This window comes from Sapajus apella, unplaced genomic scaffold, assembly GCF_009761245.1.
Source record: "Sapajus apella isolate SASKATOON/1434 unplaced genomic scaffold, GSC_monkey_1.0 scaffold4, whole genome shotgun sequence".
NCBI classification, from domain to species: Eukaryota; Metazoa; Chordata; class Mammalia; order Primates; family Cebidae; genus Sapajus; species Sapajus apella.
The window spans coordinates 24,363,929-24,388,326 of NW_022436944.1; the positions used below are offsets into that span (position 1 = coordinate 24,363,929).

General features: G+C 38.7%; 1 protein-coding gene across 2 annotated transcripts in view; it reads right to left on the bottom strand.

The window, feature by feature from the left end:
- Positions 1–24,398, bottom strand: part of PLS1 (plastin 1) — a 120,481-nt gene that overhangs the window by 19,738 nt on the left and 76,345 nt on the right. For both annotated transcript variants that reach the window (XM_032264313.1, XM_032264324.1), the window contains exons 5-10: positions 16,276–16,408; positions 14,468–14,549; positions 9,331–9,496; positions 9,111–9,253; positions 7,125–7,217; positions 3,887–4,082 (exon numbers count right to left, since the gene is read on the bottom strand). In XM_032264313.1, coding sequence (XP_032120204.1) covers positions 3,887–4,082; positions 7,125–7,217; positions 9,111–9,253; positions 9,331–9,496; positions 14,468–14,549; positions 16,276–16,408 — 813 coding nt within the window. The remainder of the gene's footprint in view (positions 1–3,886; positions 4,083–7,124; positions 7,218–9,110; positions 9,254–9,330; positions 9,497–14,467; positions 14,550–16,275; positions 16,409–24,398) is intronic.

Here is a 24,398-nt window from a genome sequence, read left to right on the forward strand (position 1 = left end):
CATGGTGAAACCCCGTCTCTACTAAAAATACAAAAAATTAGCTGGGCATGGTGGCGCGTGCCTGTAATCCCAGCTGCTCGGAGGCTGAGGCAGGAGAATTGCCTGAACCCAGGAGGCGGAGGTTGCGGTGAGCCGAGATCGCGCCATTGCACTCCAGCCTGGGTAACAAGAGCAAAACTCCGCCTCAAAAAAAAAAAAAAAAAAAAAAAAATTTGTTTCCTCTGGTCTGCATAAAAGGTAATTACTGATCAGTCTGTTGTATCTGCTACCACCACTTTATAATGAACAGTCTACATGAGAATCTTTTTTTAAGAAGAACCAAGCTGAACTAAATATTTCCAGAATCCAGGCCGGCCTTATTTGTAAGAATTATTAAACAAGTACAAATTAAATCTATGAACTGTCCCCAAAGTGACATAAATATAAACATACTGTGATCAATAGCTTGATGCCTGTGATTTGGATTTACCTCTCAGTTGTTTCTTTATTACTATCTGTTATAAAGCTATATATATATTTTTTTTTTCTAATAGTTAAAGAAGTTTTATATTATTTCCATCTAGGAAAATCTAAATGTCTTAAAATTATGAAGATTAATAGTGCCATAATGGTTTCATTTTTAATTAAAATATCCAAATTTTGTTGAACCTAATGATGCAATGAATAATACTTTAACTAGACTTGCATTTTGATAGAGTTCTGAAACTATCCTCAGCAGTTCATATTTCTATTGTTCTCAGCTGATTATATAATTATTTTAATTTTTGAAACCTGGAAAGTAAAATAGATTTTATAAATGAGCATTTATTTATCTAACATTTCAAAGTGTCTTGGTAAATAAATGCTCAAAGCTAGAAGCACTATGCATTTGTGCAAGAGCCATGGTAAAGCATTACAAAAACATATGTATTCCAGATTGGAAAATGTTGTCTGGATTACAGACAGCTAAAGCAATCTTAGAAGTAAAATCTGTTTTTCCTCCAGACCTGATATCCAACTTCAAGAAGTAAAATCTTAATTGCTGATATACAAGATTGAAAGAACTATAAAACATTCTTTTCATTTACAGGCTCAATTTGACATCAACCAATTAAAAAAATAGCAATAAATATAACAAATATATTAAAAGTAGGCTATTAAGAGGGAAAAAAGGAATTAACATATATTTAACACTCAATAAATGTGCTGTGACATATGAAGTTGCTTTCCTCTTCCCTCCCTGACCATTAATAAACACATACTGTATTCTTTCATTCACGATCACATTTAGCTTGCTCTGTAACTCTTCAAATTAAGTTTATTAGTCCTGTTTTATATATTAAAAAAAAACAAGGCTCACAGGGGTTATTCAGATAAAACAGTGGAACTATGATTTGAACAAAGTCTGATAATTTGTGGCCTATGTACCTTCTGTAACCACAAATGAATTCTGAGATGATCTTTCTATATGTAGCCCACATATCTGGCTCAATTTGATGTGAGGGTTTAATATTTAATTGTTTTCTTTAATTCTCTAGAAAATTCTCTGCCAATGAGGACATACTAACATATGAATTTGGGATGTGATAAGATCAAGCTTCAAATTTCATAAGGATATATAAAAACACAAATTTACAGAGGAAAATAATCCAATGACAGACAAAGTCAAATACATTTTTGGCAGATGTATGAGGACATACATATGTTCTAAATAAAGATGACTGATAAATATTTCCCATGTTATTTTAATAGATATAGTAAATAATAATGGAAATATTTAGCAATCCTATTCACACTGAAAAATTCCAAAAGCATGCTGAACACTAGCAAAAGAATTCAAACATGAAAAGTAAGAGAGCGAGCAAGTTGGAAAAGATATCTAGCAAGAATTCAGTGACTATAAAAAGCAGATCATTTTTAATATGCCACTCTAAACAATGCCTTCTGCCGACAGAGGGATTTTGAAATTTTCCAGACTGATAAAAACCTAGAAGCGTTCCTTTTGCTTATTTTTTTTCAAGTTCTGATCTCTCACCCTAAATTTCTCTTTGCTGAAAAATATACAATTTTGTCTGCTTTCCCTCTCAATTATGTATCTATGTAGAAAATATAATCTTTATTTTATTTTACAGGACCTTCGAGAAGAATGAATTACTTGTATTCTTCGAAGAATATATTTGTTAAGTCTGAAACGTCTTTCATTAATTACAAAACCAATTATAAGGTGACAAGGACATCGGAACTTTGGTTATGGCAGTCAAGGAGAAAAAGATCATGAAGTTGATTTCTCATTCTGTCTCATTCGGAAAGAAGAGAGTAATGGTGAGTTATGTGAGAGAATTGAATGAATACTGAGATCATGAATATCGCACATCAAATTCTCCCTACCAAGAAGAATTCCTGCTTTCTCCAAACCAGGGCAATTAGCAAGAAAAATCTCTTTTGTTTTTTTTGGAGACAGAGTCTCGCTCTGTCACCCAGGCTGGAGTGCAGTGGCAATCTTGGCTCACTGCAACCTCTGCCTCCCGGGTTCAAGCAATTCCCTGCCTCAGCTTCCTGAGTAGCTGAGATTACAGGTGCATGCCACCATGACTGGCTACTTTTTGTATTTTTAGTAGAGACAAGGTTTCACCATCTTGGCCAGGCTGATCTTGAACTCCTGACCTCATGATCCACCTGCCTCAGCCTCCCAAAGTGCTGGGATTACAGGCGTGAGCCACCGCGCCCAGCCAAGAAAAATCTTAAGATTGGTGCCTTCTTCTGACAACTGCCTCTCCCTTCAACAACTGCCATTACCACTGCCACCATTTTTACTTTAAGTTCTGATATTAATGTGGGTGTTGGTATGTGTGAGAGTGGGAGAAAAAAGCAGGCTGGGAAACAAAAAATGAGAAAGAACAGGTATTGAGAATGTTTTGTCATTATGATTATTTATAATATATTTTAAGCTTCAATGAGGTTCAGTAAATATAACATAGCTAACTGATACAAAATAATCTGTTATAGAACCTAAATGAATCCTTTCAATTATTACTTGTGATAAAAGATACATTTTATCACGGGAGAGGGATATAGATTTTACATCAAATCATGAAGACCAGTTGTCAAAACTGAGTTCTAATGTGTTTACAACTATAATATCCCATCGCTATAGAAGGCAAATTAGTAGAAATTTTACAAAATCAAAGCTTTGTTCTGCTATTCTACTTAAGTTTCATTTGTGTTTCATTCTATGGGCATATTAAGACAGAAATAACACAGCATGAACAATGCAAAAAATAAAATATCAACTCAGATGGAAAGAATAAATGGTACAATAAAAAGAACATTCAGAATGAATATATTTATAGAGTATAGAAAAGTACTAAATACAGTACCTACATTAGGAGGGGTCAAATCTGCATTTCATGAAGCAAAATAGGAAAGTATTATATATTATGAGACAGATAACGATAGACCACACAAAAGACAAATAATGAACACTGTAATTTTTTTCATGTACACTGAAAACATTAAAAAGAGAACAATACTAGAGTCAAACTGGAGCTTTCAAAGGAGAAAAACACCTACAACTAATCATTTTTTTCTAATAGAGAATTCATTGCCCATATTGGTGGTAGAGCTGTTATGTGATCATTTATGAGAATATTTTAAATGTATGACAGTTTTCACTAACCTCTTACAGAGAAATGAAAGATATGTAAGATTTATCCCAGCATACTCTTTAAACCAAAACCAGCAACCACCTTCCATAATTTGAATTTTCAATACACATATCTACACACACTAAATTGCATTTCCCACCACAATCTCCTATCTCTGACAGTGAAGTAAGACAATACCGTAAGAAGATAAAGCATACCATATACTAAATATAGTAAGTCAATTAAAGGCAGAAAGAACGCACCTTCCAGTAAATTCATATCGATGTCATTATTATTCGGCTTGTGCAGGCATGGGTATGTGTTAAACAGATTAGCCACAAAAGCTAAATTAAGTTTAGGATTGCCTGAAACTACATCTGCAGGAGTAACAAACTGCTTGCAGCCCAGTTTATCTGCTTCTTGAAGCATGAGTCCAGCACGCTTCAGGTCATTTTTCTCCTAAACAATAAAACAAAAATGGTCACAATTGAATTTTGATTGGCATAATTTTTATTGATATACATGTTTGTAAGCAATTTCTTTTCCACAAATAAATAATAACTCAAGATCAAATGTGTAGTAATTCCAAGGCAACTTACCCATTCCTTTTTAAAAATTAATTAATTTATTTATTTTGAGACAGAGTTGAGACACTCCGCTCTGGTGCCCAGGCTGGAGTGCAGTGGTGCAATCTTGGCTCACTGCAACCTCTGCCTCCTGGGTTCAAGTGATTCTTCTGCCTCAGCCACCTGAGTAGCTGGAATTACAGACACATGACCAGCTAATTTTTGTATTTTTAGTAGAGACAGGGTTTCAGAATATTGGCCAGGCTGGTTTTGAAGTCCTGATCTGCCCACCTCAGCCTCCCAAAGTGCTGGAATAACAGGTGTGAACCACTGTGCCCAGCCACCAAGCCTTTGAGGTTAAAAGGAAAAAAGTCTCTCAGTTTCCATGCTGGAATAACTGAGTTATATTTTACCCTTTTTGCTGAAATACTCAACAAAATTCCCAAATATTGTATCAGTAAGCTCCTACGGGTCACACTGTAGGTAACTTATTTAAGGCCAGCTAGTAGAGTGCCCTCTGGATAACAGGCATAGTTAGCACGCCCACTCTACACTGAGTGACATTTCCAGAAGGCTCTTGATGAAAAACAAGTTGAAATACATATTTAAAAAATTAAAATCTTAGGGAACAGCACCTTTCACAATTGCAAAACCCTGGAAACAAATGAAACAAGTCAAATACCTATAAATAGGAGAGTAGATGAATGAATTTGTATATTCATACAATGACATATCCAATATGGGTAACTCTTAGAGATACAAGTTCAAAAAGAAGTACTGGAAATTTAAGTATAACATGATAAACTTTAAAGGAAGTTAAAAAGTAAAATGAAGAATTTAATTTTGTAAGGGATACACTTGGATAAAGGGAAATTACATAAAAAGAAAAGGAAAAGAACAATGAACACAAGTTCCAAGACTGTGGTTACCACACTGGGCTAAGGCAGAGATGGAATAGGGAAGAACTGTGCAGAAAATGTAATGTCACGGTCTTAGTTTTCCTGTTAGATTGAGAGTTCATGAGGCTTGTTACAATTTCAAAACAAACAACCACACACAAAAATAAATTTAAAAATGGGTATGCACAAACCCATATGAGTGTATATAATGACCAAAGATGATAACCTACCTAATTCTGTGCACCAGAGTTGCAAAATAAGTAATAATGTAAATGAAATCAGAGAAAGCAATAGATTATTAAATTAAGCAACAATGAAAAGTTACCAGTGTAGACGTCAAAAAATGACGGTGGCTCATGCCTGTAATCCCAGCACTTTGGGAGGCCGAGGCAGGCGATCACTTAAGGTCAGCAGTTTGAGACCAGCCTAGCCAACACGGTGAAACCCCGTATCTACTAAAAATACAAAAATTAGCTGGGCGTGGTGGTGTGCACCTGTAATCCCAGCTACTGAGGAGGACCTTATTTAGATCTTAATTCAAATAAGCTTGAAAAAAAAATGACCTTTATGAAGCAAGTGGAAATGTCAACATTGACTAGATATTTGGATGGTGTTACAGATTGTTGTAAATTTTTAAAAAGTATGATAAAGTACTGTGGTTTTACTTTAAAAGTGTCTTTACCTTTTAAAAATACATATTGAAATATTAATCCATGAAATGATATGATGTCTAAGATTTGCTTCAAAATAAATATAGGACAGGAGGGAAATAGGGAAGAAATGAGAAAAGATTGACCATGAATTGGCAGATGTTGAAACTAAGGGATGAGCACATGATAGTTTAGTATACTAAGTCTGTTCTCTTCTGAATATATTGCAAACTTTGCATAGAGTTGCAATACTGCGTTTCTGAAACATATAATAATGTGAGATACAATTAATTAGTAATGACTCAAGTTGCCTTAAAAACCAAATGTTATGGATACTACACTTTAAGTACATGACATCTTTTCATACGATCTATTCTCTGACCAAATTTTAATGTTTAGAATTCAAGCTTGTCCAACCCACGGCCAGTGGGTTGCATGCAGCCCAGGACAGCTTTGAATGTGGCCCAACACAAATTTGTAAACTTTCTTAAAACATTATGAGATTTTTTTGCAACTTGTTTTTTTTTTTTAGCTCATCAGCTATTATTAGTGTTAGTGTATTTTATATGTGGCTCAAGACAATTCTTCTTTCAGTGTGGCCCAGGGAGGCCAAAAGACTGGACATCCCTGGTTTAAATAGAACCATCCCTGGTATTTATAACTTATGCTAGAAGAATGAGATTCCTAGGAAACATGTTTAGTAGGTCAGAATCTGTATCAATCCTTCCTACACCACAAATACTAGGAATTTCTATTTTTTATTTTGTGTATTTCTAAATATAAGCTGGTAAAACTGATAAATGATTGCTTAAAAATCTAACAACAGCTTGTTGCATCCTTTCCTGGCAAACACTGACAGTCACAAGAGCACCCTGGTGAGTTCCAATTACCTTGCACCAGGGAAATGTGAATGTAGGATTGATTCCACAAACACTCAAGGTCACAATTCTGCAGTTTCCTTTCTTCTGTCATGACAGCTGTTGGCTTGACATGGAGGCTTGGAGCCTGGGGCATGGAAAACACTTCTGCAGAGCAAAGCACCCAACTTGAATGAAGGGCTAAGGGCTCTACCGGGGAATGCTGCCTGTAGAGAACTGTACTCTAAATTTGACTGTACCTGCTAGTCAAATTCAAATTCATAGTCAGAAAGTAGAACAGTAGTTATCAGGGCCTGGGGGAAGGGGAAAATGGGGAGTTATTGTTTAATGGGTATAGAATTTCCTTACAGGATGATGAAAAGTTTGTAGAGATAGATAATGATGATAGTTGCAAAACAATGCAAATGTACTGAATGCCACTGAACTATATACTGAAAATGATAAAAATGGTAAATTTTATATGTCTATTTTACCACAATATATTTTAAAAGTTAAAAATTGCACTCACGTTAATTCCTGAAAGGTCAATGGCAATGGCAGGTCCATCTTCCCCACCTTTAGGGGCAATCTGATTAAGCAGATGAAAATAGGCTCTCGAATCCTTCAAGGAAAGATATAAAATGGCATTTTTTAAATGAATAAAATCATCATTGAATTTAGGGGAAGAAATTGCTCAAACTGAAGAAATTTCCTCTATCTCAAATAATGGAATAACTTTAATAATACAGAATTACTCGTAGGTTCCTGAATGTACCATGCTGTTTCACACTTCAGAGCTTCAAAGCAATCCTGTTTCACACCTCAGACTTTATAGTAATGCTGTTTCCTGCACCTGGATATCCTCCCTTAACTTTCCATTTGTTTACACACCCAAACATCGACATCAGTTAAGATTCAGGTCAATTATTATCTCCTGGAAGCCTTCCCTGGATTCTCTAGGATGAACTAAGAACGTTCTTCTCTAGTGCATGGCACCCCTTGCCTACCTCAGTAAGTAAACTGTGATCACACTATTAAATCATCCAGTGTCGTTGTCTCCAAAGATTAATATCATAGTTCTTCCCCATACATACATGAACTCTTGCCATCAAAAGGCAGAAGCAATTTCCCATCCTCTTTAATTTGGATGGGCCTTATAATCCACTTTGACCAAGAAAATGCTGTGAAAGTGATGTTCTGGGGATTCCAAGCCCAAATCTTAAGAGCTTCTGCTTCCTGTTTCTTAAAGTTAACCTCTACATAAGAAGTCCAACTCTCTGAGACTATCATGCTGTGAGGAAGCCTGAGCTCACCATGTAGAGAGGCCTTGTGGAGGAGCACTAAGGCACCAGACATGTGACTGGGGCCTTTGTGTACTTTCCAGATGAGCTCAACTGATAGCTGAATGTAACTGAGTTAGTAATCCCAGCCAAAGCCATATGAAGCAGAAGAACCACCCAGCCAAGATGCATCAATCCACAAAATGATGAGAAATAATCATTATTTTAAGCAAGTTTTGTATGGTTTGCTATATAGCAATAGATAACTGAAATATTCCTCTAGTATGTGTTTGTTTCCAAGTAGAATTGGCAAGCTTCTCAAGAGCTGAGTCTTTGCATCCCCTGAGCAAAATGCCCTGCAGGAAAAGCTGAATAAATGTTTGATTTGCAGAATTTTAAGATATTTCAGAATAAGAGAACTCTCCCAAATAAACTTTCAAATATAATAGCATATAGTAGATGAAAGCAGAGAAATAAAATGTCACTTCAAATTAACAGACTGTCCTCTAGGCCATTATGGAAAAAGGTAACCTGACTGAAGGTGGTAATATAGCTAAAGAGGGAACGTGAATCAGAGCCAGCACTGATTACTCTGGTGGGGCCAGGGTGGGGGGACATAAAGAAACATAGAGAAGAAAAAGTCACAGGGACCTGGCTTGGCAATGCCCATCTAGGCAGTAACCAAGGGAAAGTTGTCGTTAGACAGAAATGCCTGTTATCGTTTCCTTAACAAGGTTCTCCCCGTACAGAGGTAAGTGTTTTAAACTACCCTGGTTAAGGAACATACCTAAAGATCCCCTTTTTTTAACTGATTCCCTGTGCCCTCAGATAATCTGATTTCCTGTTAGCTGGTTATTGGCAAAGTGGGAGTAAGAGTGTTAAAGCAGTAAACAGTTATAATTATTAGTCCAAATGAACAGACTGACATACTCATTATAATCTAGCAGATCTGTGGCATATAAAATGAGAAAGTGTGTTTTAATCTGTTGAGGCTAGCACCTCCTTTCCTCTCACAGTCAGTTGTACTTCTTATTAAAATCCAACATATCTGGTTTTATAGAAAATATATATTTTGTGAATATAATTGGGGAATCTACTTCACACAGTAGTGCAAATTTTCATTTTCTATCCAAAGTGTTCTTGTGAATTTAATTCAAATTTAAGTCTGAACTCCCTTTATTTTTGCATTCCACATTCTTATTTCATGTCATAAATTTGAACATTTAAATATAAACCTTAATGTCTTGGCTGAAGTTGCTAATGGTATGCCATCCTGCATTGGTCAGATGGTAGTTCACCCATCGCAGCAGTAATTCCTCGGGAGAAAGCTTCATCAGCTCCTCTAGTTCCTCACCTTCATTCAGCAATGCAATCAGAGCTGAGGAAAAGCGAAATGTAAATTTTTCCCATAGCGAGTATATGTCAATGAAAACCAAACATTTCTAATGATCCTACCTTCATTCCTAGAAATCTCAATATCAGCAAAAAGGCCAACTTTGATGATCTGCCAGAGAAGTCCCAAGACCAAGTGAGGTTTTCCTTCTTTGAGATCCGATGCACCAATGTTTACCACTGTACAACCAATGGCCGAGGCAGAATTCAGAGCTAGGTTTAAATTTTCCTGAATTGCCACATACACACACAAAAAAGACACGTGAGGAAGTACTTTCTAAAGTCTTATCTATAAAAATTATCTGCAAGAAACAATGGACTACCAAATTTCAGATTTACAAACATAACATTTATACAACCAAAATACCACTATTTGAAAAACATCACATGGTTTTAACTGTTATTTTATATGCCAATGACCTTCAAATCCCTATTTCCACCCAGACCTCCCCTGAGCTTCTACTCTAAGCTCTGTATCTATATTATATGCACTTGGTTATGTCTACCTGGATGTTCAGCCAAGACCTCAAACTCAACATGATATTTTTATTTTCATAAAGACTTCTTTTGGAAGCACTTCTTTAAAAAATGATGTACAATTAGTTTTAAAGATAATTTTAAAGTAACTCTTAAGATGGATTTTATAGATGAGGAAACTGAAGCACTGACAGGCTCCACAGTGGAAAGGCTGGGGTCTGACCCCAGTCGTCTCTGGGATCTGATCCCCATCCTCTTACCATGCATTATTGCCATTCTCATATGGTAGGAGTAATAGCAACTATTTAATGTGCTGGTCATTACAGCAGCAAAACACAGAAGTTCTCAAAGCATAGCAAATATTTCAGTGGCTTCCTCCTATAGTGTGCTGAAGTGATTTACTGAGCTCCAAGTAAATAAATGGCTGTTTCTATGGGGGATCATCTGGTGTGATTGAAATAAGCATTTGGAATTATTTTTGTAGTAGTACCAAGCAATGTTCATTTAAATATAGTACTCCCAAAAGAAGCAGCAGAACCGAAGAAACCTTCAATATTTTTATAACCTCAAAATTCACTATAAATAAACATAAATATGGAAAAAATTAAAAGCAAATTACAAAGATTTTGTAGAAATCTAAGATTTTTAATAACATCAGATGTTTTTAACACTCCTGCTGCAGATGTTTTTTTAAGTTACCTTAAATCAAATCTATGCAACTTTCAAGAGGCAGCTTCTGCTAATTTAGGCATGACCACTAATCTTTTTCTCTTTGCTTCCAAGAGCATAAATGGTGTTTGCTTCAGTTGGTATTCCCCAGAACGCATCAGCAGGGGAAAGAACTGGACTAAAAATGAAGCCAATAATAGCGTTAATCTCACAATAACCCATTTCATATGCAATTGACAGCATGGTACTGTGGGCCAAAAGAAGTATGTAATTTCACTAAATTGATTGCAATACTAGTAAGAACCAAAACCCACCACTACTCTCAGCCTGGACAATGACAAACAAAACATCCTACTGCCTACATTAACATGACCTTGTGTGCTATCCTCTTGTCTTCACTGCCATGACTACTCTCTGTCTTCATTAGCATGATCTTATTCTTCCAGGAGTCTTGAGCCTAGGCAAAAGGTCTGATTTTTCACTGCAGGCACTACCTAAAAGACCCAGTAGTAACTCTTCAGTGAAAACATCAATGACAGTTTATACTCTAAGATTCTTTGACCTCCTCACCTTAAAATCCTCCCCTTGCTATTTCCATTATTCTTGGGCTGGTGTATTCAGATCCTTGCCCAGTCTGGATCAGACCCCTCTTGCCCCTCATAGGGAAAGACCTTCCTTAAACCACAATTCCAATTCTCAAATGCTGCCCTCACTTTCCCAGCACCAAGACAATAACAAAGCTTTGCAAGTATTTTCTCTTACTGCATTAAACAGTTAACTCAGCTTTGTCTCATCAACGGGTTGTGTTGGTGATATGGGAGAAAAACCACTTTTGACATTAATTTTCTTCAAAAATGTTTGCTTTACAAGCATATCAAATGTCTTACAAGTAATTTGGATTTAAAAATTGGTAGAAAATAAGGAGTTGCAATATGTTTCTTACAAGTAAATGGTAGTTTCTACTTGATAAATACGACATCATTGCCCTACCAGTTAGTAGGGAATAGAGTGGCTACACTGAGCTACTTCTTTTTTTTTTTTTTTTTTTTTGAGACAGAGTTTCTCTCTTGTTTCCCAGGCTGGAGTGCAATGGCGCAGTCTCGGCTCACCGCAACCTCCGCCTCCTGGGTTCAGGCAATTCTCCTGCCTCAGCCTCCTGAGTAGCTGGGATTACAGGCACGCGCCACCATGCCCAGCTAATTTTTTGTATTTTTAGTAGAGACGGGGTTTCACCGTGTTGACCAGGATGGTCTCGATCTCTTGACCTCGTGATCCACCCGCCTCGGCCTCCCAAAGTGCTGGGATTACAGGCGTGAGCCATCGCGCCCGGCCTACACTGAGCTACTTCTAAACATCTTGAGAACAAGAAGTAACAGGAGAACCCCATAGAGAAGTTGCTATTCAATTCTTACCATGGACAACCACCCTGAATGCCCAGTCTTCCTGAAGAATTGTGTTGATGGGAAAAGATAGGGACAGTAGAGAACTACAAACAAATGGGACACATGAGAGGTGGCTCTGCTTTCTATAGGATAATGGTACATGGTTGGGCTTGGACTAACAGGTTCCCTCATTTCCAACATCCATACAGAATTGGATGTTGACTACATGGCTTTCTTGTCCCCAACTTGCTAATAGGTCAATAATGTTGCATATCACTAATAGAAATTACTATTATTGAAGAAGCCTATTTCCAGTTGCAGTTGCCAGATTATTTTTCACAGGTACTGGGATCTTCATCTAATATCCATGATTATTAAAAATATTCACATCTATTTTATTTATAGAATACATACATGACCATTTTTGTCACTGAATCTGAAATACAGAATCGCTTACTATTGTATACATTTATTGCTTGGTTTTACTTTTAATATTTATATTTAGTGCACTTAAGAAAATAAAGAAAAAAACATTCTATAAGTATTTTGCAGTAGCCACAGATTAGATCTGAGTGAGGGGCTATCATGCAGTTTTATTTTTAGAGATAGCATACTTCCAATATATGCAGGGGGTAACAGTCTATAGAAGGCTAGCTTTCTATAAAAGATTCAACAATTTTAGCAAAATCAAGGATTGCACTTGCCACTTGAAGGATACAGGTTAGGAGTAGCTCAATTTTAATAGCTACTGTTGTGACCACACCTTAAATAGTTGCTATTACTACCACCACATGAGAGTGGCAGTATTAACACGGTGATTAAGAAATGAGCTCAGCAGGCCGGGCGCGGTGGCTCAAGCCTGTAATCCCAGCACTTTGGGAGGCCGAGGCGGGTGGATCACCAGATCAAGAGATCGAGACCATCCTGGTCAACAAGGTGAAACCCCGTCTCTACTAAAAATACAAAAAATTAGCTGGGCATGGTGGCGCGTGCCTGTAATCCCAGCTACTCAGGAGGCTGAGGCAGGAGAATTGCCTGAACCCAGGAGGCGGAGGTTGCGGTGAGCCGAGATCGCGCCATTGCACTCCAGCCTGGGTAACAAGAGCAAAACTCCATCTCAAAAAAAAAAAAAAAGAAATGAGCTCAGCACTTTGGGAGGCTGAGGCAGGTAGATCATGAGGTCAGGAGTTTGAGACCATCCCGGCGAACACGGTGAAACCTCAGCTCTACTAAAATACAAAAAATTAGCCTGGTGTGGTGGCACGCACCAGTAGTCCCAGCTACTCAGGACTGAGTCATGGGAATCACTTGAACCCAGGAGGCGGAGGTTGCAGTGAGCTGAGATCGCGCCACTGCACTCCAGCCTGGCAACAGAGCAAGACTCCATCTCAAAAAAAGAAAAAAAAAAATGAAGAAAGAAACGAGCTCTGGCACTAGACCACTGAGATCAAATCCTGGCTCTGCCTCCGTATAACCTGTCGGTGTCTCAGTTTCCTCATAATAAGGTAAAATCATGGTATATACCTTATTATAAAGTTGCTGAGAGGATAATTTACATAGTGTGTTTAGAACAGTGACTGATACCCAGTAAGTACTCAGTAAATATTAATATCTACTCATTGTTCTAGAGATTTTGAGGGGGAAATTGTAGTAAGTATAAATACCTGGACTTTTGTAAGATTTGTATGGAGAAGACAACTATAGAACAATTTAGTATAAAAAGAATAGTTTAAAATTTTGTGAAATGGTATAACTGCAGTGTTCTTTTTCAACCACCAAATAAGAGCACTGGCATTAAACAAGCGTTCATTAATAAATAACTCAATAATTACAATAATATAAACTGAATACAACTGAAATAAGTGTAGTCAAAATACCTTAAATTTTCATTTAATTCATTACAAAATCCAACTGAATTTTTATTTAATAAAAACCCAGTTTGTCCAGGCGTGGTGGCTCACGCCTGTAATCTCAGCACTTTGGGAGGCTAAGGTGAGCAGATCACAAGGTCAGGAGATTGAGACCATCCTGGCCAACATAATGAAATCATGTCTCTACTGAAAATACAAAAATCAGCTGGGCATGGTAGTGCACGAGTGTAGTCCCAACTACTTGGGAGGCTGAGGCAGGAGAATTGCTTGAACCCGGGAGGCAGGATCTGCAGTGAGCCGAGATCTCGCTACTGTACTCCAGCCTGGCAACAGAGTGAGACTCCATCTCAAAAAACAAACAAACAAACAAACAAAAAAAAAAAAAAAAAAAAAAAACAGTTTTGGCCAGGCATGGTGACTCACGCCAAAATCCCAACACTTTGGGAGGCTGAAGGGGGAGGATCACATGAGGCCATGAGTTCAAGACCAGGCTGAACAACATAGCAAGACCCCATCTCCACAAAAACTTTAGAAACTTACCAGGGCAAAGTGGCACATGCTTATAACCCTAACAACACAGGAAGCTGAGGCTGGAGGATCACTTGATCCCAGAAGTTTGAGGTTCAGTGAGCTATACTGGGGGCAGAGCAACACCCCCATTTCTTTAAAAAAAAAAAAGTTTCTATAAGATAACAACATTACATTAAGTCAAAGGTTTTATCTGAGTCCAAGCATTCATTAATGAAGGTCTTACATTTCTTAGCATAGTAACATGATTACAAGCAAAGGACAAATACTTACAGAAATGGTGAAAGGCGTGAGCTTTTTCTTATTGATGGCTCTTTCATCAATAGTATCTGGTTCAGATAAGTTGATCATTTTGCTAAAGAGAAAATGAGAATAATTTAATACTACAAGAATTTTTTAAGTTTATTATTGCCTACAGCCAAAATAAATTTTGAAAAGTAATAACAATTCGTTTCTTTAAAATATTAAAGCCAGGCATGGTAGCATGAGCATGTAGTCTCAGCTACTTGGGAGGCTAAGCCCAAGAGTTTGACACCAGCCTGAGCAAAACAAAGAGACCTCATCTCAAAAATAATAATAACTAATTATAATTAATACCAGGAACTTAATTCTTAAAATCCAAGAAATATTCCCATTCCTAAAACAAATCCATCACTCACTGCAATAGTAATCTTAGCATCTCTCCCATTTTTTTTAATCACCCTGAATTTTCTTTCTTTCTTTCTTTTTTGAGATGGAGTCTAGTGCTGTCATCCAGGCTGGAGTGCAGTGGTACAATCCCAGCTCCCTGCAACCTCCACCTCTTGGATTCAAGTGATACTCCTGCCTCAGCCTCCGGAGTGGCTGGGATGCAGGTGTGTGTCACCTCTCAGCTAATTTTTGTATTTTTAGCAGAGATGTGGTTTCACCATGTTTTCCAGGCTGGTCTCAAACTCCTAACCTCAAGTAATCCTCCTGCCTCAGACTCCCAAAGTGCTGAGATTATAGACGTGAGCCACTGTGCCCAGCCATCACCCTGAATTTTCTATATATTAGTTTTGTCTTTATTTCACTTAATGATCATCAATATCCAGCAGCCTAAAACATAAAGAAATTCTCTAAGAAGCTAAGTTTCCTAAAGTAGTATCAACACTATTAAACTTATTGTTGTTGCAGAAAGATATGAAGCCAGAGATTTCATCTAAGACTTCAATATTTAGCCATTTCCAGAGAAATTCATATAAATTTTGTCTCTATATTTTAGAATTTTACTTTTTAAAACAAGAATAGGAAAATATCCATTTGATTCATAACAGGAATTTTTCTAAGAGTTAAAGATAAGAATTGTAGGTGGAGGTCAAGGTATATTTTATATTTAATGTTATAAAATCTAATATACTTATGGGTAAGGTTTTTTTTTAAGTGAAAACATCAAAAAAAGACTGAAGGAAATGTGTCAGAGTGTTGATAAGTTATTTATGGATGGTAAGGATATTTGTGATGGTTATTTTCTACTTTGTAAGTCTTCTGTACTTTTTATAAACTACAGAAAAGACCTCTGCTTTGTCTAAAGAAGTATACTGTGACTGGTGTACACACAACAACAACAAGACATTTCCTGATAGAGTTTACAATACAGTGAGCAAAAATAGAATGCAAAGAGCCAAGGATAACACAAGGCTGAATCAAAACATTATTTTCATTTAGGTACAAATAAGGAGTATCTTCCCTTTGCATCTCCTCATGCTCATGTTCCAGTCAATAATCACTACTCTCTTGCTGGAAAATGAAAAGAGAAACCCTGTGAATATTTAAAACTGCATCACATGAATAACTCAAAAGATTACTGGCAATTATTATGGTAATACATGTAAAAAGCAACAGAAAAACAAGGGATTGTATTTGAAAAAAACTTTTGGAAAATTTCCAGTAGATACACAGTAGTACTTCAGTAGTTCATTTTCTATGCAATATAAATTATTCAAGCCCTTAGTAGCTACTGATTCCAAAAGACAATGGATTGGCTGAAATGCAGTTTTTATGGAATGCTCATCAATGTAATCAGCAAGAACACAGCTTCCTTAACCAGAAGTTCAACTCACCAAAGAAGGATGCCATCTGCAAGTGACTTGAAAAGACTATCATCATTGGGATTCATGGGTATAAGATGCTTACAGTCAGGGTCATTCTCCAGGGCTTTGTTTACCCAGTTAACAAAAGCCACTTTTTCTTCCTCTGAAAGGAGAAAATCTTGGTAGGCAAATCTCATTTCACAAACTTTATTGCACTACCAAAACATACATAGCTATTGCATTACAAAAACATACTTGTTAATTTCTGCTCAAATATAATAATTGACCATTATTGAAAATCTACTAAAACACAAAATGGCTTAAGAAAAGAAGAAAGGGAACCGGGCCTGGTGGCACACGCCTGTATTCCTAGCACTTTGGGAGGCCAACGCTGGTGGATCACTTGAGGTCAGGAGTTTGAGACCAGCCTGGGCAACATGGAGAAACCCCATCTCTATTAAAAATACAAAAATTAGCTGGGCATAATAGCACAATCTTATAGTCCCAGCTACTCAGGAGGCTGAGGCTTGAGAATCGCTTGAACCGGGAGGTGGAGGTTGCAGTGAGCAGAGATCGTGCCACTGCACTGCAGCCTAAGCCATAAAGAGAGATCCTTTCTAGAAAAAAAGAAAAAGAGAGAAAGAGAGAAGAGATGACATGAAATGAGACAAGATGAGAAGAAAGGGGAATTCATTCCACTTTTCCACCTGATATATGAGGAGAGATGAAGGTATACATCTTAAATGAGCAAAATATTTATTTGGTTTGATTTGAAAATATTTCTAATTATGTATTGCTTCTGAAAGCTAATGAATTAGAAGCAGACCACCAGAGGTCAAATATGTATATGTATTTAAATAAGAAAAAAAATACAAGAAACAAATACCATGGCAATAAATCCCATCCTCCCCAAACAGATTGAAGGCTGTGATTTTTAAGCTTACAACAGAAATACTGAATTCAGTCAAGAGTTATTGAAAGGGAGGATCCAAGATGGCCGTTTAGGAACAGCTCAGGATTGCAGCTCCCAGTGAAAGCGCAGAGGGTGAGTAGACGCCGCATTTTTATTGCCCACAGACTAGGAAATTCCCAGGCGGAGGAGCGCCACAGGTCACCAGTGCGGCTGTTTCAGCAGGCGCTGCTGCTTTGCCCCGCGCGGCTGCTTTGTCGGCGCCCTGGAGCAGCGGTTCTCCATACAAAATACACCGGTCCGGGTGCCCTTTTGGCTGGCGATTGGAGCCACGGGAAGTCACCCATTCGTCTGTTTAAAAAGGGGACTGAGCAGGGAACCAGGACAGTAGATTCCAGGGCAAAAAAAAAAGGACAACAAACCTCAGTACCGCTGTTTAAGCCAGTGCAGTGAGTGGCCGCAGGGGAAAACAAACAGACCCCGGAGCCTCTTCAACAGGCGACTGGAACACAACTTAAAAAAGGCTCTGAGGCAGGGAGCCAGGCGATCAGGCTCGGCTGGTCCCACCCCCACAAAAGAACAGCAACCAGAAACTCTGGATTGAGAGTTTCACAGCAAGCGCAGCTGAACCCAGGACGGTCCAGCTCTGTGGGGGAGGGGCGTCCGCCATCACCAAGGCAGCCCGCCACAACGGAGGTAGTCGACCAATGCTGAGGCAGCCCACCGTTGCCAATGCAACCCGCCACAGCAGAGAGACTCCACCTCAACAGAGCGGGCCACCATCGCCAAAGCAGTTCTAACTACACCCATATAAACAGGACTGCAGGGAAGTTCACTCGGCAGCTGGGCGGAGCCCACAGCAGCTCAGCAAAGCCTCTACAGGCCGACAGTGACTAGGCTGCCTCCTTGCTGGGCAGGGCAGGTGTGAAGGAGAAAAAAAAGAAGGCAGCAGCATAATGGAAGCTCATAAATAAAGCCCTAAATCCCAGGGACAGAGCACCTGGGAACAAAAAGCAGTTTATGAGTTCTGCTGCAGCAGACCTAAATGTACCTGCCCAGCAGCTCTGAATGAACAACAGAGCTCACAGCTCACCATTTGAGCTCCTATAAAGAAGAGACCGTCTCCTCAAGCAGCTCCCTGACCCCTATATATCCAAAGAGACACCTCATAAAGGAGAGATCAGATTGACACTAGGCGGGTATCCTTCTGGGACACAGATAGCAGAAGAAGAAAACTGGTAACAACCCTTACTGTTCAGCAGCTGCTGCAGGTGAACCCCAGGCAAGCAGGGCCTGGAGTGAACCTCAGCAACCTACAGCAGAGGGGCCAGACTGTCAGAAGGAAAACCAAGAAACAGAAATAACCTCATCATCAACAAACAGAACGTCAATCTGAAAGATCTGAGACCCAATCTGAAAGCCAGCAACTACAAAGTCGACAGGTGGATAAATCCTTAAAGATGGGGAGAAACCAGCGCAAAAAGGATGAAAACACCCAAAACCAGAACACTCTCCTCCTACAAGGGATCACATCTCCTCACCAGCAAGGGAACAGGGTTGGAGGGAGAACAAGTGTGATGAAATGACAGAATCAGACTTCAGAAGGTGGGTAGTAAGAAACTTCTGTGAACTTAAAGAACATGTTCTAACCAAATGCAAAGAAACTAAGAACCTTGAAAAAAGATTTGACGAAATGCTAACGAGAATGGACAAAATAGAAAGGAATATAAGTGAATTGATGGAGCTGAAAAATGCAACACGAGAACTTCGCAAAGCATGCACAAGTATCAACAGCCAAATTGACCAAGCAGAAGAAAGGATATCAGAGGTCGAAGATCAACTCAATGAAATAAAACGGGAAGGCAAGACTGGAGAAAAAAGGGTAAAAAGGAATGAACAAAATCTCCAAGAAATGTAGGACTATGTGAAGAGACCTAATCTACGTTTGATAGGCGTACCTGAATGCGACGAAAAGAATGAATCCAAACTGGAAAATACTCTTCAGGATATTATCCAGGAAAACTTCCCCAACCTACCAAGGCAGGCAAACATTCAACTCCAGGAAATACAGAGAACACCACAAAGATATTCGTGAAGAAGAGCAACCCCAAGGCACATAATCGTCAGATTCACCAGGATTGAAATGAAGGAGAAAATACTAAGGGCAGCCAGAGAGAAAAGTCGTGTTACCCACAAAGGGAAGCCCATCAGACTCACAGCAGATCTCTCAGAAGAAACCCTACAAGCCAGAAAAGAGTGGGGGCCAATATTCAACATCCTTAAAGAAAAGAACTTTCAACCCAGAATCTCCTATCCAGCCAAACTAAGCTTCATAAGTGAAGGAAAAATAAAATCCTTTGGGAATATGCAAGTACTCAGAGATGTCGTCACCACCAGGCCAGCTCTACAAGAGCTCCTGAAAGAGGCTCTACACATATAAAGGAACTAAAGGAACAACAAGTACCAGCTCAACTAAAGGGCAAAACACCCAGCTAGCACCAAAATGGCAGTATCAAATTCACACATAACAATATTAACCCTAAATGTAAATGGACTAAATGCCCCAATCAAAAGACGCAGACTGGCAAATTGGATAAAAAGCCAAAACCCATCGGTGTGCTGTATCCAGGAAACCCATCTCACATGCAAGGATACACAAAGGCTCAAAATAAAGGGATGGAGGAAGATTTACCAAGCAAATGGAGAGCAAAAAAAAGCAGGAGTTGCAATTCTCATCTCTGATAAATTAGACTTTAAAGCAACAAAGATCATAAGAGACAAAGAGGGACATTACATAATGGTAAAAGGATCAATGCAACAAGAAGAGCTAACGATCCTAAATATATACGCACCCAATACAGGAGCACCCAGATACATAAGGCAAGTTCTTAATGACTTACAAAGAGACTTAGACTCCCACACAATAATAGTGGGAGACTTTAACACCCCATTGTCAATATTAAACAGATCAACCAGACAGAAAATTAACAAGGATATCTAGGACTTGAACTCAGACCTGGACCAAGCAAACCTAATAGACATTTACAGAACTCTCCACCCCAAATCCACAGAATATACATTCTTCTCAGCACCACATCACACCTACTCTAAAATTGACCACATAATTGGGAGTAAATCACTCCTCAGCAAATGCAAAAGAACGGAAATCGTAACAAACAGTCTCTCTGACCACAGTGCAATCAAGTTAGAACTCAGAACTCAAAAACTAACCCAGAACCGCACAGCTTCATGGAAACTGAACAACTTGCTCTTGAATGTTGACTGGATAAACAATGAAATGAAGACAGAAATACAGATGTTCTTTGAAACCAACGAGAATGAAGACACAACATACCAGAATCTCTGGGACACATTGAAAGCAGTCTCTAGAGGAAAATATATAGCAATAAGTGCCCACATGAGAAGCAAGGAGAGATCAAAAATTGACACCCTATCGGCAAAACTGAAAGAGCTAGAGGAGCAAGATCAAAAAACCTCAAAGTCTAGGAGAAGACAAGAAATAGCTAAGATCAGAGCAGAACTGAAGGAGATAGAGACACAAAAAACCCTTCAAAAAATCAATAAATCCAGGAGCTGGTTTTTTGAAAAGATCAACAAAATAGACAGACCACTAGCCAGATTAATAAAAAAGAAAAGAGAGAATAACCAAATTGATGCAATAAAAAACGATAAAGGGGATATCACCACAGATTCCACAGAAATTCAAACCATCATCAGAGATTATTACAAACAACTCTATGTACATAAACTAATAAACCTGGAAGAAATGGGTAAATTCCTGGACACTTGCCTCCTCCCAAGCCTAAACCAGGAAGAAGCCGAAACCCTGAACAGACCCACAACAAGGTCTGAAGTTGAGGCAGCAATTAAGAGCTTACCACCGAAAAAAAGCCCAGGTCCAGACGAGTTCACAGCCGAATTCTACCAGACATACAAAGAGGAGCTGGTACCATTCCTTCTGAAACTATTCCAAACAATACAAAAAGAGGGAATTCTTCCCAAATCATTTTATGAGACCAACATCATCCTGATTCCAAAACCCGGCAGAGACTCAACAAGAAAAGAAAACTTCAGCCAATATCCATGATGAACATAGATGCAAAAATCTTCAATAAAATACTGACAAGCCGATTGCAACAGCATATCAAAAAGATTATCCACCATGATCAAGTAGGCTTCATCCCAGGGATGCAAGGCTAGTTCAACATACGCAAGTCTATAAACGTAATTCACCACATAAACAGAACCAAAGACAAAAACCACATGATTATCTCAATTGGTGCAGAGAAGGCCTTTGACAAAATTCAACAGCCCTTTATGCTAAAAACCCTCAATAAGCTAGGTATTGATGGAACGTATCTCAAAATAATAAAAGCTATTTATGACAAACCAACAGCCAATATCATACTGAATGGGCAATAACTGGAAGCATTCCCCTTGAAATGTGGCACCAGACAAGGATGCCCTCTCTCACCACTGCTATTCAATATAGTATTAGAAGTTCTAGCCAGAGCAATCAGGCAAGAAAAAGAAATAAAGGGCATTCAAATAGGAAAGGAGGAAGTCAAATTGTCTCTATTTGCAGACAACATGATTGTATATCTAGAAGACCCCATCATCTCAAACCCAAATCTCCTGAAACTGATAAGCAAGTTCAGCAAAGTCTCAGGATACAAAATCAATGTGCAAAAATCATATGCATTCCTATACACCAATAACAGACTTAAAGAGAGCCAAATCAAGAACAAACTTCCGTTCACAATTGCCACAAAGAGAATAAAATACCTAGGAATACAACTAATAAGGAATGTAAAGGACCTCTTCAAGGAGAACTACAAGCCACTGCTCAATGAAATAAGACAGGACACAAACAGATGGAGAAACATTACATGTTCATGGTTAGGAAAAATCAATATCGTGAAAATGGCCATACTGCCCAAAGTAATTTACAGATTCAGCGCTATCCCCATCAAGCTACCAATGACCCTCTTCGCAGAACTGGAAAAAAACACCTTAAACTTCGTATGGAACCAAAAGAGAGCCCACATAGCCAAGTCAATTCTAAGCAAAAAGAACAAAGCGGGAGGCATCACACTACCAGACTTCAAACTATACTACAAGGCTACAGTAATCAAAACAGCATGGTACTGGTACCAAAACAGAGATATAGACCAATGGAACAGAACAGAGGTCTCGGAGGCAACACAACATATCTACAACCATCTGATCTTTGACAAACTGGACAAAAACAAGCAATGGGGAAAGGATTCCCTGTTCAATAAATGGTGTTGGGAAAGCTGGCTAGCCATGTGCAGAAAGCAGAAACTGGACCCCTTCCTGACACCTTACACTAAAATTAACTCCAGATGGATTCAAGACTTAAACATAAGACCTAACACCATAAAAACCCTAGAAGAAAATCTAGGCAAAACCATTCAGGACATAGGTGTAGGCAAGGACTTCATGACCAAAACACCAAAAGCATTGACAACAAAAGCCAAAATAGACAAATGGGACCTAATCAAACTCCACAGCTTCTGCATGGCAAAAGAAACAGTCATTAGAGTGAATCGGCAACCAACAGAATGGGAAAAAATTTTTGCAGTTTACCCATCTGACAAAGGGCTGATATCCAGAATTTACAAAGAACTAAAACAGATTTACAAGAAAAAAACTAACAAGCCCATTCAAAAGTGGGCAAAGGATATGAACAGACCCTTTACAAAAGAAGACACACATGAGGCCAACAAACATATGAAAAAATTCTCATCATCACTGGTCATCAGAGAAATGCAAATCAAAACAACATTGAGATACCATCTCACGCCAGTTAGAATGGCGATCATTAAAAAATCTGGAGACAACAGATGCTGGAGAGGATGTGGAGAAATAGGAACACTTTTGCACTGTTGGTGGGAGTGTAAATTAGTTCAACCATTGTGGAAGACAATGTGGCGATTCCTCAAGGACCTAGAAATAGAAATTCCATTTGACCCAGCAATCCCATTACTGGGTATATATCCAAAGGATTACAAATCGTTCTACTATAAGGACACGTGCACACGAATGTTCATTGCAGCACTGTTTACAATAGCAAAGACCTGGAACCAACCCAAATGCCCATCAACGATAGACTGGATAGGGAAAATGTGGCACATGTACACCATGGAATATTACGCAGCCATCAAAAAAGATCAGTTTGGGTCCTTTGTAGGGACATGGATGAACCTGGAAACCATCATTCTCAGCAAACTGACAGAAGAGCAGAAGATCAAACACCACACGTTCTCACTCATAGGTGGGTGTTGAACAATGAGAACACATGGACACAGGGAGGGGAGCACTACACACTGGGGTCAGTTGGGGGGAAATAGGGGAGGGACGGTGGGGGGTGGGGAGCTGGGGAGAGATAGCAAGGGGAGAAATGCCAGATGTAGGTGATGGGGAGGAAGGCAGCAAATCACACTGCCACGTGTGTACCTATGCAACAATTTTGCATGTTCTTCACATGTACCCCAAAACCTAAAATGCAATAAAATAAATAAATGGGGAAAAAAAATATCTGATGGATGGTTTAAGATGAGTCTAAATAAAGCACCTCAGTAAATGGGATAGAAAGGAAGTAACTTTTTATAGGGTTATAAGAGGAGGTTTGGATGGGAAGGAGCTTGTTGGGCAGAGAACCAAGTTTATAATAATCTAGGAGAAAAAAACAGTAAGTAACCATTCAGTTGTATAACAAAGCTCTGCCCTGTTTGGGATGGCTAACATTTCGGTTTAAACACTGGCAGAGGCATAGGATGAGGCTAAAATGTTGACTGGGACTGGGTTTTGAAGGGCAGTGCAATTAATGCTGCTGAGTCTGGCCTTCTTGTATGTAACAACAGAGCCATACAAATTTCTGGAGAGGAAAAAAAAAAAGAGTTATTGAAATGAAGAAAACAGCCCAACTTCTATGGAATTTTTCCTATTAAAAAACTGACAAAAATCGGCTGGGTGCTGCGGCTCATGCCTGTAATCCCCACACTTTGGGAGGCTGAGGTGGGCGGATCACCTGAAGTCAGGAGTTTGAGACCAGCCTGGCCAACATGGTGAAACCCCATCTCTACTTAAAAAATATATATATATATTAGCCAGGTGTGGTGGCAGGCGCCTGTAATCCCAGTTACTCTGGAGGCTGAGGCAGGGATAATTGCTTGAACCTGGTTGATGGAGGTTGCAG